Source organism: Bison bison, unplaced genomic scaffold (assembly GCF_000754665.1).
Source record: "Bison bison bison isolate TAMUID 2011002044 unplaced genomic scaffold, Bison_UMD1.0 scf7180017862275, whole genome shotgun sequence".
Classification (NCBI taxonomy): Eukaryota; Metazoa; Chordata; class Mammalia; order Artiodactyla; family Bovidae; genus Bison; species Bison bison.
The window spans coordinates 1,188,509-1,205,106 of record NW_011492847.1 but is presented as its reverse complement, the minus strand read 5'-3'; the positions used below and the strand labels follow the sequence as shown (position 1 = coordinate 1,205,106).

The 16,598-nt window shown below is 42.2% G+C and overlaps 1 protein-coding gene across 6 annotated transcripts in view; it reads left to right on the top strand.

Moving 5' to 3' along the window:
• The window catches only part of GHR (growth hormone receptor), a 312,954-nt gene that overhangs the window by 254,191 nt on the left and 42,165 nt on the right, over window positions 1–16,598 (top strand). For all 6 annotated transcript variants that reach the window (XM_010832815.1, XM_010832818.1, XM_010832816.1 and 3 more), the window contains one exon: window positions 14,712–14,841. In XM_010832815.1, coding sequence (XP_010831117.1) covers window positions 14,712–14,841 — 130 coding nt within the window. The remainder of the gene's footprint in view (window positions 1–14,711; window positions 14,842–16,598) is intronic.

The following is a 16,598-nucleotide window of genomic DNA, read 5'->3' as shown; positions in this document are numbered from 1 at the left end:
GGTGTTCTTTGGAAGGAATGATGCTAAAGCTGAAACTCCAGTACTTTGGCCACCTCATGCAAAGAGTTGACTCATTGGAAAAGACCCTGATGCTGGGAGGGATTGGGGGAAGGAGGAAAAGGGGACGACAGAGGATGAGATGGCTGGATGGCATCACTAACTCGATGGACGTGAGTTTGAGTGAACTCCGGGAGTTGGTGATGGACAGGGAGGCCTGGCATGCTGCAATTCATGGGGTCACAAAGAGTCGGACACGACTGAGCGACTGAACTGAACTGAAATATCTTTCTGGGCTTCCCTGGCGGCTCAGATGGCAAAGAATCTGCCTGCAATGCAGGAGACCTGGGTTCGATCCCTGGGTTGGGAAGATACCATGGAGAAAGGAGTGGCTTCCCACTCTAGTATTCCTTCCTAGAGAATTCCATGACAGAAGAGCCTAGCAGGCTAGTCTTTGGGGTTGCAAAGAGTCAGACACAACTGAACAACCAACTTTTACTTTTTTCAAATACCTTTCTATGTGAACCATTTCCGTGTTTCAGAGTCTCATTGTGAATCATACTTTTAGACTAAATTATTACAATGTATAAGGCCCTGTTATATTTCAAAAATAGCCTGGAAACTCAATAGATGAAGGCGTGAGGACCTAACTAATCCACATGAGTAAATACGAGAGCTTTATATACAATTTTAAATTTAGTGAGTTTGTCCTCTGTAATAATGGTGATGGTTCTTTGTTGAAAACCAGTCACATGTCAGGCACTTTATGTAAATAATCTGATTTAATTTTCAGCAACCTGATAGGTATTTTGCTTTCATTTTGCACATGGGAAAATATAATATTTCTAGCAAGTTCCACATCTGAGATTCACACCCACATTCAGCTGGCCTTCAAGCCTGTGCTCTTTCTGCTGCTCCGTGATGCCCCTATTCACCAAGGGTCTAAGACTGGAAACGGAGGCAGGTGTGTTTTAGAGGAAATAAGGTAGGAAAGAAACATCGATTAGGGGCTTCGCTCAGGAAGGTTGGATTGGGTCTCTTGCTGAGGGGCCCATGAGTGTCCATGAACTAGGTGAAAACCTGGAGCTTTCTCAGGACAGTGGATCAGAGAGAATGGATTTGTTGAAATGGGTATTAGCTCTATACCTCAAATTTATACAGCTTGCCAGTTTAGCAACTTTTTTTAGGTCTTCCATGTTTAAGCTGACGCAATGAATTTTCTGAATTCTTCCTTTTTAGTTAAGTATTTTTTCTTTTGAAATCAGTTCTACCATCTAAGCAAGTACTGTCAAGTGGAAATGCGAGTGCTACATACGCAGTTTGAGGGCTTTCCAGGTGGCACAATGGCAAAGAACCTGCCTGCCAATGCAGGAAGCAAGAGATGCAGGTTCAATCCCTGGGTCAGGAAGATACCCTGGAGTAGAAAATGGCAGCCCACTCCCATATTTTTGCCTGGAAAATTCCATGAACAGAGGAGCCTGGCAGGCTATAGTCCATGGGTTCGCAAAGAGTCAGACACAACTGAGCACCACCCACCCCACACACACATACAATCTTAAATTTTCTATTAGCCACATTAAAAAAGTAAAAAAAACAGGTAAAATTAACTTTTATATCTTATTTAGCTGAATATTAAATAAGATATATTTATACTATAATTTCAACATGTAATCAACCTAATAAAATGGTATTGTGATATTTTACATTATTTTTTCATAATCTTCAAAATTCAGTGTGTATTTTACATCACACTTTGGGATGCCAAACTTTCAGAGAAATGAAATGTAGTCCTATTGAAACAAAGTTATATTTAAGGCAAAAACATTTTACACTGCTTTCATTTTTAAATGTAAATTAATTAAAATTGAATAAAATTAAAAATTCAAAATCTTGGTCACAGTGTCCCCATTTCAAGTCCTCAATTGCAACATGACACTAACAGCTACCATACTGGATGACACAGATCTAAATTCTTGCCCCTTGGAATGTGGTCACCAGAAGCAGCATCCAGAAACTTGTGAAAAGTTCAAAATCTCAGGTCCTACCTACTGAATCTGCATTTTAACAAGATTTCAACTTTGGATTTCTCATACTAAAGTTTGAAAAGCATCTCTCTCAAAAAACGTGAATCTCTCCAACAGAGAACTGCAGGAGTGAATAAATGAAGAACTACAAGGATTTAGGAAATTTGCTGCTGGAGCACTGCCAGGGCTTGGTATGATGTGTTCCACTGAGACATAGTCATTTCCCACAAAGGCAGCCGTGGCCATTCTACTGTGTGCACTGACACAGGGCTGTCCTGGAGCCCAGAGCTGGCTCTACTCCCAGGATCTATGGCGCAGAATCTCACACTAACGTCCATGACTCCCACAGTTAAGGCAGCTGCATTCTCACAACACCGTATATGCTTAAAACTGCAACTTTAAATCCCCCAAAACACAGCTGCGAGCATGTGTTTCTGCTCCACACAGTGGAATTTAAGGCTGGGCCTTCCTGGGAGACCCCAGGAAGATCACCCACAGAGGGGCTTGTGCTGTCCACCACACTGCCATCTCGGAGATTTCAGTGCATGCTGCTTTGCCTTGCTAACCTTATTTGGTGTGTTTTTCACAGGACTCGGCATTTAAGGGGCCTTTCAATATATCTGCTAAGGAATTCATTGTACTAATCTAACACAGAAGCTCATTGTTCTAATTCAGAGGTTCCCAACCGTGCTTGCATGTTAGAGTCACCTGGGGCATTTTTTAAAATACCAATGCCTAAGTAGCACTTCAGTCTTTTTCCCTCTGTACATTGAGAGTAGTGTTTATATTTTTAAAGATATAAGTGACATCTAACACTGTATAGGCATCACCCCATCTAATTAAATTAGATCTCTGGAAGGTATGTTGTTAAAGACCACCAGGTGATGTAAATGTGCAGCCAGCGTTGAGAACCACCGGTCTAATTTAAAAGAGCCCTTAGCTGGCAGTCAGATACCTTAAGTTAATCCTTCTCAATCTTTAATGTACATAATACAGATAACTTGGGAACTTGTTAGAATGCAGATTCTGATTCAACCCAAAGAGGACAAATAAGCCCAACCTTATGTACAGATATGTCCCTCGTGGCATTTGGTTCTTGACCATCATCAATCTTTTTCCATCTCAGCAAACTAGGATTAGTTCACCACTCTCTCCTTATTCATCTCTGAAGACTTCATCTGTCTCTCTATCCTCAGCTATTAGTCATCACAAGTTTCTTTGATTTCCTAAAAGCAATTATTATCTTTATTGGAACTACCTTTTATTGTTAACTACTTCTCACATATTATTTCCTGTACTACTACAGCTCTTCAAAGGCAGACTCCATGTGTCATGTTATTTTCATAATTCCCATAACACTCAAAAGACTACCTTACACATAATGGGTACCACATAAATGCTTCTTGACTAATAGAGTGTCTATATGAAAGTCTCTTTAAAATCCCAAACAAGTTAAAAATGCAAGATGTTTTTCATTGTTGAGAAGACAAAAAAAAATTCAATGTTTGTGTTAGCTTTTTCCATTCTGGGTACATATTTAAATTTTGGAGAACTACTTTGTAAGTTAATAGTCTTATTTGTTTGGAAGAGGGTATTATCGTCATTTTACACCAGATAATTCTTTGTCATCTGGTCACAGGGAGTCTCCTGTGCACTGTAGGGTGTTTCACAGCATCTCTGGCCTCTACCTGAAAAATGTCACCCCTCCCCCAGCCATGACAATCCAGTATGTCTCCAGCAAACATCTACTGGGAAGGAAACCCACCCTGGTTGACAGCTCTTGGTTTAGAAGAATGAAGAGTGACACAGCTGCCTTGCTGCAGCACTAAATACCTTTAAAAATTCATATACACACACACACAAGAATTACAAGCTATGTTCCTGAGAAATATGTATATAAGTATTTATAGAAAAATGTTCTCATATTTTGGAAGCCATGGTTGTGTATACCATATTTATCTTTGCATTTGTCATACTGGACATTCTTTTATGGAAATAGAAATATATACATGAAACATTTTAAAAATCTGAATACAGACTTCAGAATTCAAACATGTGGTGGGAATAAATTATACCAAGCGAGAAAGTATCCACAGAGCAAAAGTTATGAAGAAAGAATGACCAGGCGAATCTCTCTCAGGGAACTGGCCCAGCCTCTTGCTAGAAAATTGTCTGCTGTGCCATCATCCTTTGACCATATTTACTGTTCCAGCAAGTGATGCTCATTAAGCTGGAGCCTGGCACATAAACAGATGTTCAATGATTGTTGAATAAGTGGACAATTGAATGAATTCATGTTGCATGTGCCTGTAACCCTAAAACTAAAAAGCTTTGGTGTCCTCATTACAAAAGACCCTGTTTTACTGCATTTGAAACTCCAAACCTTAGAAATGCAATTACATAGAAGACTACATCATCATCAGTGAGAATTAAACGGCCTTGACAAAATTACAAGGACGGGAAAATAAAGACTCATTCATCATTTGGTTTCTTCTGGCGATTGAAGGTTCCCCTGAGACTTGAGGAGGTTTGTGTTTTTCAGTGACAAGAGTTTTGACTTTGGCAAAGCATGGCTATACTTTTAGGCTTGGATGAGAATATACCCACATGTACTTTCCCCTCCCATTCCTGGCAAAGAACTTGTCTGTGAGAACCAGACAAGAGGCTCCAGTGGTGGGAACAAGCAGGATGTCTTCTGGACTCAGAAGGGAAAAGATGATATAAGTCAGTGGTTCTTGAATCCTTCTGTCCTTTAAAATCGCTGAGGAGCTTTTAAAAATCCAATAGCCAGATAACTAAATTGGCGATTCCATATATTATCAGTTAAAGTAGAATCTCAAAGAGTAGAACACAGCATCAGTAATTATTTTTAATTCCCCAGATTCCAGCATCAGTTCAGTTCAGTCGCTCAGTCGTGTCCGACTCTTTGCGACCCCATGAATCGCAGCACTCCAGGCCTCCCTGTCCATCACCAACTCCCGGAGTTCACTCAGACTCACGTCCATCGAGTCAGAGATGCCATCCAGCCATCTCATCCTCTGTCGTCCCCTTCTCCTCCTGCCCCCAATCCCTCCCAGCATCACAGTCTTTTCCAATGAGTCAACTCTTTGCATGAGGTGGCCAAAGTACTGGAGTTTCAGCTTTAGCATCATTCCTTCCAAAGAAATCCCAGGGCTGATCTCCTTCAGAATGGACTGGTTGGATCTCCTTGCAGTCCAAGGGACTCTCAAGAGTCTTCTCCAACACCACACTTCAAAAGCATCAATTCTTCAGCACTCAGCCTTCTTCACAGTCCAACTCTCACATCCATACATGACCACAGGAAAAACCATAGCCTTGACTAGACGGACCTTTGTTGGCAAAGTAATGTCTCTGCTTTTGAATATGCTATCTACGTTGGTCATAACTTTCCTTCCAAGGAGTAAGCGTCTTTTTATTTCGTGGCTGCAGTCACCATCTGCAGAGATTTTGGAGCCCAAACAAATAAAGTCTGACACTGTTTTCCCATCTATTTCCCATGAAGTGATGGGACCAGATGCATGATCTTCGTTTTCTGACTGTTAAGCTTTAAGCCAACTTTTTCAGTCTCCTCTTTCACTTTCATCAAGAGGCTTTTTAGTTCCTCTTCACTTTCTGCCATAAGAGTGGTGTCATCTGCATATTTGAAGTTATTGATATTTCTTCCGGCATTCTTGATTCCAGCTTACAATGTGCTAATTCTGAGTATAGCCCCTCTGCCAGCCACCTATTTCCAGGAATTGGGATCATTTCACTAAAAAGAACCTGATAACTTCATTCACAAGTGCTTCAGCTAAGTTTCACTTGGGACATTTTCATATGACCAGGGGATCCAGTAGTCTTTTTTTTAAGATTTTTTTTTTTTGATGTGGATCATTTTAAAGTCTTTATTGAATTTGTTAGAATTTTGCTTCAGTTTTATGTTTTGGATTTTTGGCCATGAGTGATCTTAACTCCCTGACCAGGGATAGAAGCCACACCCCCAGTATTGGAAGGTGAAGTCTTAACCACTGGACCACCAGGGAAGTCCCCCTCTAGTAGTGTCTTCTGTGCAGTGAGTTATAAACCCTTATATTGTGACATGCCTAAATTAACAACGCATGCCGTATGCTGAGTCATGTCCAACTCTTTGTGGCCCCATGGACTATAGCCTACCAGGCTCCTGGAATTTTTCCAGACAAGAATACTGGAGTGGGTGCCATGCCCTCCTCCAGGGGATCTTCCTGACTCAGGGACTGAACCCACGTCTCTTGCGTCTCCTGCATTGGCAGGCAGGTTCTTTACCACTAACGCCATCTGGGAAGCCCCGTCTAACTTGTGAAGAACTGTTAAACTTTTTCTACAGTGACTGTACCAGTTTATATTCCTACTGGAGGTTTCAATTATTCTACATCCTCTTGCTTTATATTTTAATTATTTGATTATATTATCTAAGATGTCCCTTGCTTCAACCAAACAAAAAATAAATTTTACTAAATTTAATGTTGTTTCTTTGACATATTAAAACCATGCTATAAGAATTTTTTTTTAAATAATAAAACTATGGCAGTTCTATTTCCTAAGTCAGTTATCCTGCAGGGCAGTAAGTATGCGTCTTGGAGGTGACGCTCCTCTTTCATCTTCCAGCAGGCTATACTGTTAGAACCTGGAGCAGCTGGAACTGCCTTGGTAGATCCCTCTCCCTAGCCAGAGAAAAAACACCAGGGAAAATAGTGCTCCCACCTGCCCACTCAATTTTAAGAGAATTGATGGGAGAAGAGAGAAAGTCTTAGATAGGAAAGTGTGTGACCATTCTGTCCTAGAGAATTGAGTGAAATAATGGGAAAGTACTGTGTATGTGTGTGTGTGAGTTGCTCAGTCGTGTCCGACTCTTCGCAACCCCATGGACTGTAGCCCACCAGGCTCCTTTGTCCATGGAATTTTCTAGGCAAGAATACTGGAGTGGGTTGTCATTCCCTTCTCCAGGGGTCTTCCCAACCCAGGAATTGAACCTGGGTCTCTCGCACTTCAGGCAGATTCTTTACTGTCTGAGCCACCAGGGAAAGCAATGAGTAAGCTAAATACACTGAACAAATGCCATGGAGAAGAAAGGAAAGGTGAGAAGAATGATTAATTAATTACCCTGAATATTCAAAACTAGGATTAATTATGTTCAACCACAACGGTTTCAGAAGGGAAGTAAATACATTTGATAACGAAACTGTTCCATGAAAATTAAATAAAACAACAAAACAAACTTTGTGAAAAGATAGAGGCTTAAACGCTAACAGTCCTGCATGCATAGCTTTGTTTCCTGACACTGCCATACAGATGAGCTATCCACAGGGGCCGCATCCAGTTAAGTTCCCTGCCAGACCACATGTGCCACAAATACTGTTCCAAGACCCTGTAAAGTTCACTTGACTTGACATTCATCTTAAAGTAACTGGATGTTTTCACTAAGTCCTTGTTTTAGTCAAACTTACAGTGTTTTAAATGCACCAAGAATCTATTTTTAAAAGCATACTAGAGTTATTTAAAATAATAAAAAAGAAAGAAATGAATAGTTCAGGGGAAATTTTGTGAACTCTCGGTCTGAACTCTAAACCATTAAGCGCCTAAGCAGAAGATTTTACAGCTGTGCCTTCCTCATTTCTGCAGAGAACCATAAAGGAAGTCAAGCGTGAAGGTGAATTCCTTACATTTAGTATTGTCCAATGCAAAATACTTTATTGGATTCTTTGCCAATTTCCAGTGTTGAAGATTTTTTTCCAATAGCTTATACAAACTGAGTAGTCACAGTTTCAGAACCATTTGATAATTCGTAGGTTATAAAAAGCCTACCAGACTTTTAAAATGTGTGCTCTTTGACACTAGATTATCTATGTGCTCAGTTGTGTCCAACTCCTTTCAGCTCCTTGGACTGTAGTCCACCAGGCTCCTCTGCCCATGGAATTTTCCGGGCAATACTGGAGTGGGATGCCATTTCCTTCTCCAGGAGATCTTCCCAACCCAGGGATCAAACTTGTGTCTCTTGAATTTCCTGCATTGGCAGGCAGGTTCCTTACCACTAGCACCACCTTGGAAGCCCATTTTATCTCTAAGGCAGCTTACTTACTTAACAATAGTGATCAACCAAGAAGTTTACAGACTTCTTTTACCATATTTTGACAGGCTAGCATCCATCAATAGTGATCAACCAAGAAGTTTACAGACTTCTTTTACCATATTTTGACAGGCTAGCATCCATCAAAGACAAGACATTTATTTAGTAAAGGGTTTAAGATGCTCTAGGGTGGAGAAATCACTGAATTTCTGAAGCTCTTCAAATAGGTAAGTGCTTTGAAAATAACAAGTGTACTTTGGAGAAGGATGAAGTGAAGTGAAATTCTCTCTGTTGTGTCTGACTCTTTGTGACCCCCTGGACTGTACAGTCCATGGAATTCTCCAGGTCAGAATACTGGAGTACCGGGTAGCCATTCCCTTCTCCAGGGGATCTTCCCAACCCAGGGATCAGACCCAGGTCTAATGCATTGTGGGCAGATTCTTTACCATCTGAGCCACCAAGGATGCATGGCCTCAAAGCAGAGGTTCAAAAGGGAAGACTCCAGAAAGCTGGGCAAGGCATTCTTTTCCCTCCACCTAAGTGTTTACAAGTGTGTGCAAAATACAGTGCCCCCCAGTCCAGAACCTAGTCCCCAGGAAGACCAGCAAATATTTAGGCTTTACAAAAAAATAAAAGGTAACATTTTAGAAACACAACTCAACCACCTAGCCCATTCCACTTATTTACTTATGAAGTTCATTTGTCTGTTCTATAAAATTGTCTTTTGTATGCCTTTGCAAGTTTTCATTCTTAATCATATCAACGGCCTTTGTTTTCTTTCCTTACTGTCTATGCCACCCAATTCAAAAAGCAGCTGTCAACTGTCTGCGCTCAGTTATGCTTTGGTCAGAGAGCAAGGTTGTCTCTTCACAAGATACTGAGTCCCCAGCCCCCTTTCAGCAGTGATAACAAGTGTCCAGGACTGTTGACAGCAGATGGTCCACATGACAGGCTATAGGGGAGGTTGTACGTTGAAGGGCACGTGGCTGCAGTGTGCCTGCCTTCCCCTCCATGACCTGGTGCTCCAGGAAGAACGTTGTCCTTTCCTTCCCAAAACCCCTTTCCTTCTAGCCTTCCCCTCCCACTTCAATTGCTCCTCTTCTTCCTTCTCTTCTAACCCTGAACCCTCAAGCACACATTGGGCACTTGTATGTGATTTCATTTGGCTTTTGTTTCTGTTTTGTCACGAGTTGAGGATGGGAGAGTGTGACTGGTGAGAGAGGGGAAGAAGGCAAATGACTATTTCAGTGGCAGCAGCTGCTTGATGTCTGTGTCCTGCCCCGGAAGATTGTCTTCCTCCAAAGGGAGAGCCCCTGGGCAGGGAAGGGGGCCCGGCCAGTCTGGCTGCAGAGTCAGTCATGGTCACTGTCAAAGGCGATGTGAGGCAACCAGCAGAGCCTCCCAGCCATTTGTGATCCTTCTGTCATCATAGGATTGAACATAAATCGACTTTTCAAAACTTGAATTGTAATAAAACTCTCTTCAAGCTTTCTTGGAGTAATAATTTCAGTAAGAATACTAATTTATTTTTAATTTTTATTACCAGTTTATAGTCCACCAGAAATTTGGGCAGGTTTAGCATTTAGATGTAGTGTTTTATATATGTATTTGAAATCTCTCTTAGTTCTTCAAGGGTTCATGAACCATTATTATATTCTTCGGAGGCCATAATTAACATTCATATCCTTCTAGCACCCTCCAGAACTTGGCTCACAGGACTAACACCAAGTGACACTCTTCATCTGTAGTTGTGCTAGAGCTGATCGGAGAACCTAACGCTATGGAAAGCCAACTTTTCAGTGCTTACATATAGCTGTGTTTCTCTACAGCAGTGGCTGTCTCAACCTGGGCTGCATATTTCAAGCAATGGGTGAACTTTAAAAAATCTCAATGCCCATGCTGCACCCCTGCTACATTTGGTCAAGCCTCTGGAAGTAGACCAAGGGATCAGTATCTTTCACAATTCCTCGGTTGATTCTGATGTGCAGCCACAGTTAGGAAATCCTGCTCTTAGGGCTTGCCAGGTTACAGATAACCGAGAGTTTAGTTAGAGCACGTCTGTTTGCTTATCATCTTTCCTTTCTGGGGATTTTTGAGAAGCAAAAGAGAATTATCTAACAAAAAAGCTACTATTTTTTGCTAGTACCAAGAGTTTAGATAAAATCACATAGATTTGTGTTTTAATCCCATCTGCATACAACAGTAATATAAATATGGGCAGCTCACTTCTCTGAACTCCAGTTTTACCCATTTCTAAGTGTAAATAGTACCTGCCTTCTAGAGCTGTTATTAGTGTTAAAGGAGATTATATAAGCATGATATTATCAACATGATGTAATATATAGCATGATGTATGTAAACTAGTAATAATAACTAAAATAAGTATGTCATTACAGTTATTTTCAAAATGGAACTCCAAAGAGAATAAAAATGAATCCCAAATGTATTATTAATATTTTTGAATCTTGAGCAGTGTTAATACTAACATTTCTTCAGGAGGCAGGACCACTTGAGTTGAAATAGTCATTTGTCTTAGTGAGAATTAATTTCTCACTAAGGGTCAAAGGTGGTTTCTCCTGTCCATTGCAACATTAAGATATGCTGTAAATGGATAGTGTACTACACTGTCTTCAGGGCTATACTAAAAAAAAAAAAATCACGAACAGGTAAGAAGTATTTCTACTTTAGAAATGACTGTATGTGGCTCATCAAAGAGGAACTCAGAGAGTATCATAACCATTGGTCGTCTTCATAGTGAAACACAGAACAAGTTTCTACTGGGATTTTTAGATCTAATAGGTGCTCATTTTAAGGTTAGGCCAGTACCTCTCAGATTTGGAAAAGCTCAGTATGACTCTAAGGAACTGGACTTAGGAATGCTGAATGTCTTCAACCACAGTGGTAACAGCTGAAGCAGGAGGAAACTAAGAAAAAGAGAAGCAGCCAGCTATACTGCAGTTCTTCTTGCCTCCAAAAGGGAATTTACCCCCTTTCCTATGTTCATGATGACATATTCTATTTGTGACTTATGTCATTCTTAAATGGTTCTTTGAAGTTCTGATGTGCTCAGTGACTCCTTGCAACCCCATGGACTGTAGCCTGCGAGGCTCCTCTGTCCATGGGGATTCTCCAAGCAAGAATACTGGAGGGGAGTGCCATGCCCTCCTCCAGGGGATCTTCCCAACCTAGAAATTGAACCCAGGTCTCCTGCATTGCAGGCGGATTCTTTACCATCTGAGCCACCAGAGAAGCCCAATATATTAGATTTATTCCTTATATATCAACAACATTCAAACATTTACTATGGTTAGTATTTTTCCCTATCCTTCCTCCACATGGACTTAGCAGGTGGGCCTGCTTCAGATTCTCTCACAGGGCTGTGCTCAAAGTGCCAGCAAGGGCTGTGGTCTCATCTGTGGTGTGGACTGGGGAAGGATCGGTTTCCACACTCACTGAGCAATTGTTTCCCAGGATTCAGCTCTTGAAGGGTTGTTAGACTGAGGGCCTCAACTTCTTGCTAATTGTGGACCAGAGGCCACCCTCAGTTCTTTGCTGTGTAGTTCTCACCACCATGGCAGCTTGCTTCAGCAAAACCGGCAAGAGACTCAGCCAGCCAGCAAGACAGAAGTCACAGTCTTTTGTATTCTAATCCCAGATGCGATATCCCCTCAATGCTGTTATATTCCACAGATTCAAGCAAGTTGCTCAAGAGGAGAACATACTTAAGGTTGTGGATAACAGGAGCCTGGGATCCATGGGGCCACAGCACCTAACAGCACACACCCAGCCATAAAAGAAAGGAAAGAAGGAAGGCAAGGAAGAGGCTGCAAGGAAGAAGGAAGAAAAAAAAAAAAGGAAGGCAGGGAAAGGAAGACAGGCAATGAAAGACAGACATTTAAAAAAAGACCAAAAAAGTAGTTTTGCTGCACTGCGTCTACAGCAGGATTCCTCTGTGGGCATGTTATTTCATCACATTAGCACCACAACTATGAATTTCCTATTTCTTACTTAAAATGGAAGATAATATGGGGGCTTTCTATACATCTGGAGTTAAAAGGAAACAGAATAATCAGGAACAGTAAGTTGAAGCAAGCAAAATGTGTTTCAAATTAATTCTTTCAAGTTCTTTTCCCCCAAGCTAGCAATTTTTTTCCTTCATGTTTCAAGTTTTCTGATTGGATTTATTCTTTTTACCAGTATGTGGCAGGCTTATTGCACAGAGGCTATAGGAACCTGAATGGTGTTTGCATTTGGTATTCTCTGGCAGTTTCGGCTCAAATGCCAAAATTATATTTTGATCATGTGCATTGTTATTAACAGCTGTTTATGTCACTTAAGGGCTTTCCGGGTGACTTAGCTAGTAAAGAATCAGCCTGCAATGCAGGAGACCCCAGTTCAATTCCTGAGTCGGGAAGATCCCCTGGAGAAGGGATAGGCTGCCCACTCCAGTATTCATGGGCTTCCCTGGTGGCTCAGATGGTAAAGAATCTGCCTGCAATGTGGGAAACATGGGTTCGATCCCTGGGTTGGGAGGATCCCCTTGAGGAGGGTATGGCAACCCACTCCAGTATTCTTGCCTGGAGAATCCCCATGGACAGAGGAGCCTCGCGGGCTGCAGTTCACGGGGTCGCAAAGAATCAGACACAACTGAGCAACTAAGCACAGCACAGCACATGTCACTTAACTGTAAAAGTGACGTCATAAAGTTTAAGAAAGAGTTCATCTATTCCAGCCTCTCTATTGAGGAAGTTGAGGCCCAAATGACTTGGGAAGTTCAAGGCTAAATATTGTCAGAGCTGAGACTAGATCACAGATCTCTCAATTTGAAATCTGGTGTATTTCCTCTCCTCACATTCTGTGCAAAAGAGCAGTCAGAATGTGCATTCCTTCCTCAACATTGCAGGTATTAAAACATGTTTATTGTTGTTGATGTTAAGTCACTAAGTCATGTCCAACTCTTTGCAATCCTGTGGACTCTGGTCCACAAGGCTTCTCTGTCCCTGGGATTCTCCAGGCAAGAATACTGGAGTGGGTAGCCATTCCCGTGTCCAGAGGATCTGCCCCACCCAGGGATCAAACCCACGTGTCCTACATTGGCAGGCATATTCTTTACCAGTGAGCCACCTGGGAAACCCTAAAACATGTTAGTTGTGGCTTAAATGTGGTTTATTTAGCACTTATTTTCTGGAAGGATCTAAAAATAACGCTTCCAGTGCATCAGCTAATAGAAAAAGAACTTTTCCAGCAACTCTACTGTATAATAAAGTGTTTGGCTAACAAAACACACACTTTTTTCATTTGCAACAGATCATACAAGCTCCTATGCTTCAGTTAATTAATACTGACCACCATCTTCAAAATGGCTATGGAAATCAGAAAAAGAATTAAAACTGATACACAAAAATTTGTTTTGCCTCAGACCTACTGCAGATTTCATAGATGCAGAGGAGTCTGCTAATATCCTCACATCTAGGTGGCTTTCTCCACTTCCCATGTTAGAATTGATACATATGTATGCATAAGTTATTTAAAGTAGGTATCTATTTAATAAGTTTACTGGCTGAATCTTTTAAAAGAAGGCAAACGTAACTTTTCATCAAAAGTTGGTAAAAAGAGAAAAGGCTCTGTGATGAATGCTGTGGTCCCCACATGACATCCCTTGGGTCCACCTGGTGCCAAGACAGTCATCCATGGTGGTCAGCTGCCACCATGCATATCACTGGGCACATTTCAGGTGCCTGTCAAGGTTTCTAAGAAGTCTAGCAAGGACCCTCGACCCATGTGCAGGTGCAGCCTAGAAGTTCGTGGGCATTTGTACCTCCTGGACAGCCCTCAGCCTTGGGAGGTAGGAGTTGGCATATAACACCCTGGTCTTCCAGACAAGGATACCAGGAAGGCACACTCTGACAGCTTCTCAGAGGGACCTCTGTGGGGTTGCCCCCGCCGGCCACTATGGGAACGAGCTGAATAGCACACACCATATTAGCTGTTCTCTGCTCCCCACATCCCTCTCTTCCTTTACCGGAGTCACCCTCCTAGTAAACTGCTGCTGCTTCTGCTGCTAAGTCGCTTCAGTCATGTCCGAATCTGTGTGACCCCGTAGACAGCAGCCCACCAGGCTCCTCTGTCCCTGGGATTCTCCAGGCAAGAACACTGGAGTGGGTTGCCATTTCCTTCTCCAGTGCATGAAAGTGAAAAGTGAAAGTGAAGTCGCTCAGTCATGTCCAACTCGTAGCGACCCCATGGACTGGAGCCTACCAGACTCCTCCGTCCATGGGATTTTCCAGGCAAGAGTACCGGAGTGGGGTGCCATTGCCTTCTCCTACTTGTGCCCAAGTCCTCATCTCTAACTCTGGTTTCTTAAACAGCATCCCCCACCCCAAGAAATAATGTTGGAAATAAAGACAAAATGGTTTGTTCCTGGAATCAAGGGCTAAGAGAAATAACTGACAACAGCTCTGAAGCTATGGCCCAGAGAAACAGCATTTCTAGAAGTGGTTGCTCTTGATCACTTTAAATGTGTGTCTCATTAGGACCATCCATTACCCTCCTGATTTCATGACTTGTCTTGTCTTTTTACTCTGCAGATTCTTCTGGGAATCCTAAATTCACCAAGTGCCGTTCACCTGAACTGGAGACTTTCTCATGTCACTGGACAGATGGGGCTAATCACAGTTTACAGAGCCCAGGATCTGTACAGATGTTCTATATCAGAAGGTATGGGCTTCATGCTTTTCTGATTTCTGTCCATGAATTTTCTGATGAAAATCCATTGAGTGTCATGCAGTGGTGGGAATGGAAATAATCTTCTTTGGTGATCTAAATGCATTCACCCATTCATTCATTTAAATATATTAGTTAAGCCCTTACTATATGTTGGGTACTATTTTAGATGCTGGAAATATGGCAGTGATGACAAAAAGTCCCTGTCCTCCTGAAGATTAATTTCCAGTGAGGAAAGACAGACAAAAATTTTAAAAATTAAAAAATTAAATTTCAACTGGTATATGGGTTACTGAGAAAAGTAAAGCCAGGAAGAATGTTCAGCTCAGTTCAGTTCAGTCGCTCAGTCATGTCCGACTCTATGCGACCCCATGAATCGCAGCACGCCAGGCCTCCCTGTCCATCACCAACTCCCGGAGTTCACTCAGACTCATGTCCATCAAGTCAGTGATGCCATCCAGCCATCTCATTCTCTGTTGTCCCCTTCTCCTCCTGCCCCCAATCCCTCTCAGCATCAGAGTCTTTTCCAATGAGTCAACTCTTCGCATGAGGTGGCCAAAGTTCTGGAGTTTCAGCTTCAGCATCATTCCTTCCAAAGAAATTCCAGGGCTGATCTCCTTCAGAATGGACTGGTTGGATCTCCTTGCAGTCCAAGGGACTCTCAAGAGTCTTCTCCAACACCACAGTTCAAAAGCATCAATTCTTCCGCATTCAGCCTTCTTCACAGTCCAACTCTCACATCCATACATGACCACAGGAAAAACCATAGCCTTGATTAGACGGACCTTTGTTGGCAAAGTAATGTCTCTGCTTTTGAATATGCTATCTAGGTTGGTCATAACTTTCCTTCCAAAGAGTAAGCATCTTTTAATTTCATGGCTGCAGTCACCATCTGCAGTGATTTTGGAGCCCCCAAAAATAAAGTCTGACACTGTTTCCACTGTTTCCCCATCTATTTCCCATGAAGTGATGGGAACGGATGCCATGATCTTCATTTTCTGAATGTTGAGCTTTAAGCCAACTTTTTCACTCTCCTCTTTCACTTTCATCAAGAGGCTTTTTAGTTCCTCTTCACTTTCTGCCATAAGGGTGGTGTCATCTGCATATCTGAGGTTATTGATATTTCTCCCGGCAATCTTGATTCCAGCTTGTGCTTCTTCCAGTCCAGCTTTTCTCATGATGTACTCTGCATATAAGTTAAATATCTGCATGTGCATGAGAGCGTCTGAGGATGAGTGTGTGAGTATGAGTGAGCACGTGTGGTTGCATGAACGTCAGTGTGTAATAGTGGGTATAGTGTGACTGTGCATGAATGTGGGAAAGCAGGTGAGTATGCATGAGTGAGTATGTGTAAACGTGTTGGGTGTGTATGGATGCGCATGAGTATATCTGTAAATGGGAGCATATGGGAGAGTAAACGTGTGAAAGTGAGCATGCATGAGTGTGTGTGCCTGTTGAGAGCCCAGGTGATACCTTAAATGAGGTCTTCAGAGACCCCTCTATGGTACCTGAGAGCAGAGACATAAAATAGGTGAGAGAGGCCATGTGACTATCTGAAGGAAAGACTGCACAGACAGAGGAAACTGCAATTGGCTGACATGGCAGGTTGGAGGAACGCAGGAGGCTGGCTAGGACAAGGTGGAAGACAAGGAGAGTGATGCGGGGAGAAGTCAGAGGGTTAGATGGGACCAGACCGAGACAAGCCTTGAAGGCCACAGCCCAGCCGACTTCCTCTGTGGTGCAAAGCCATA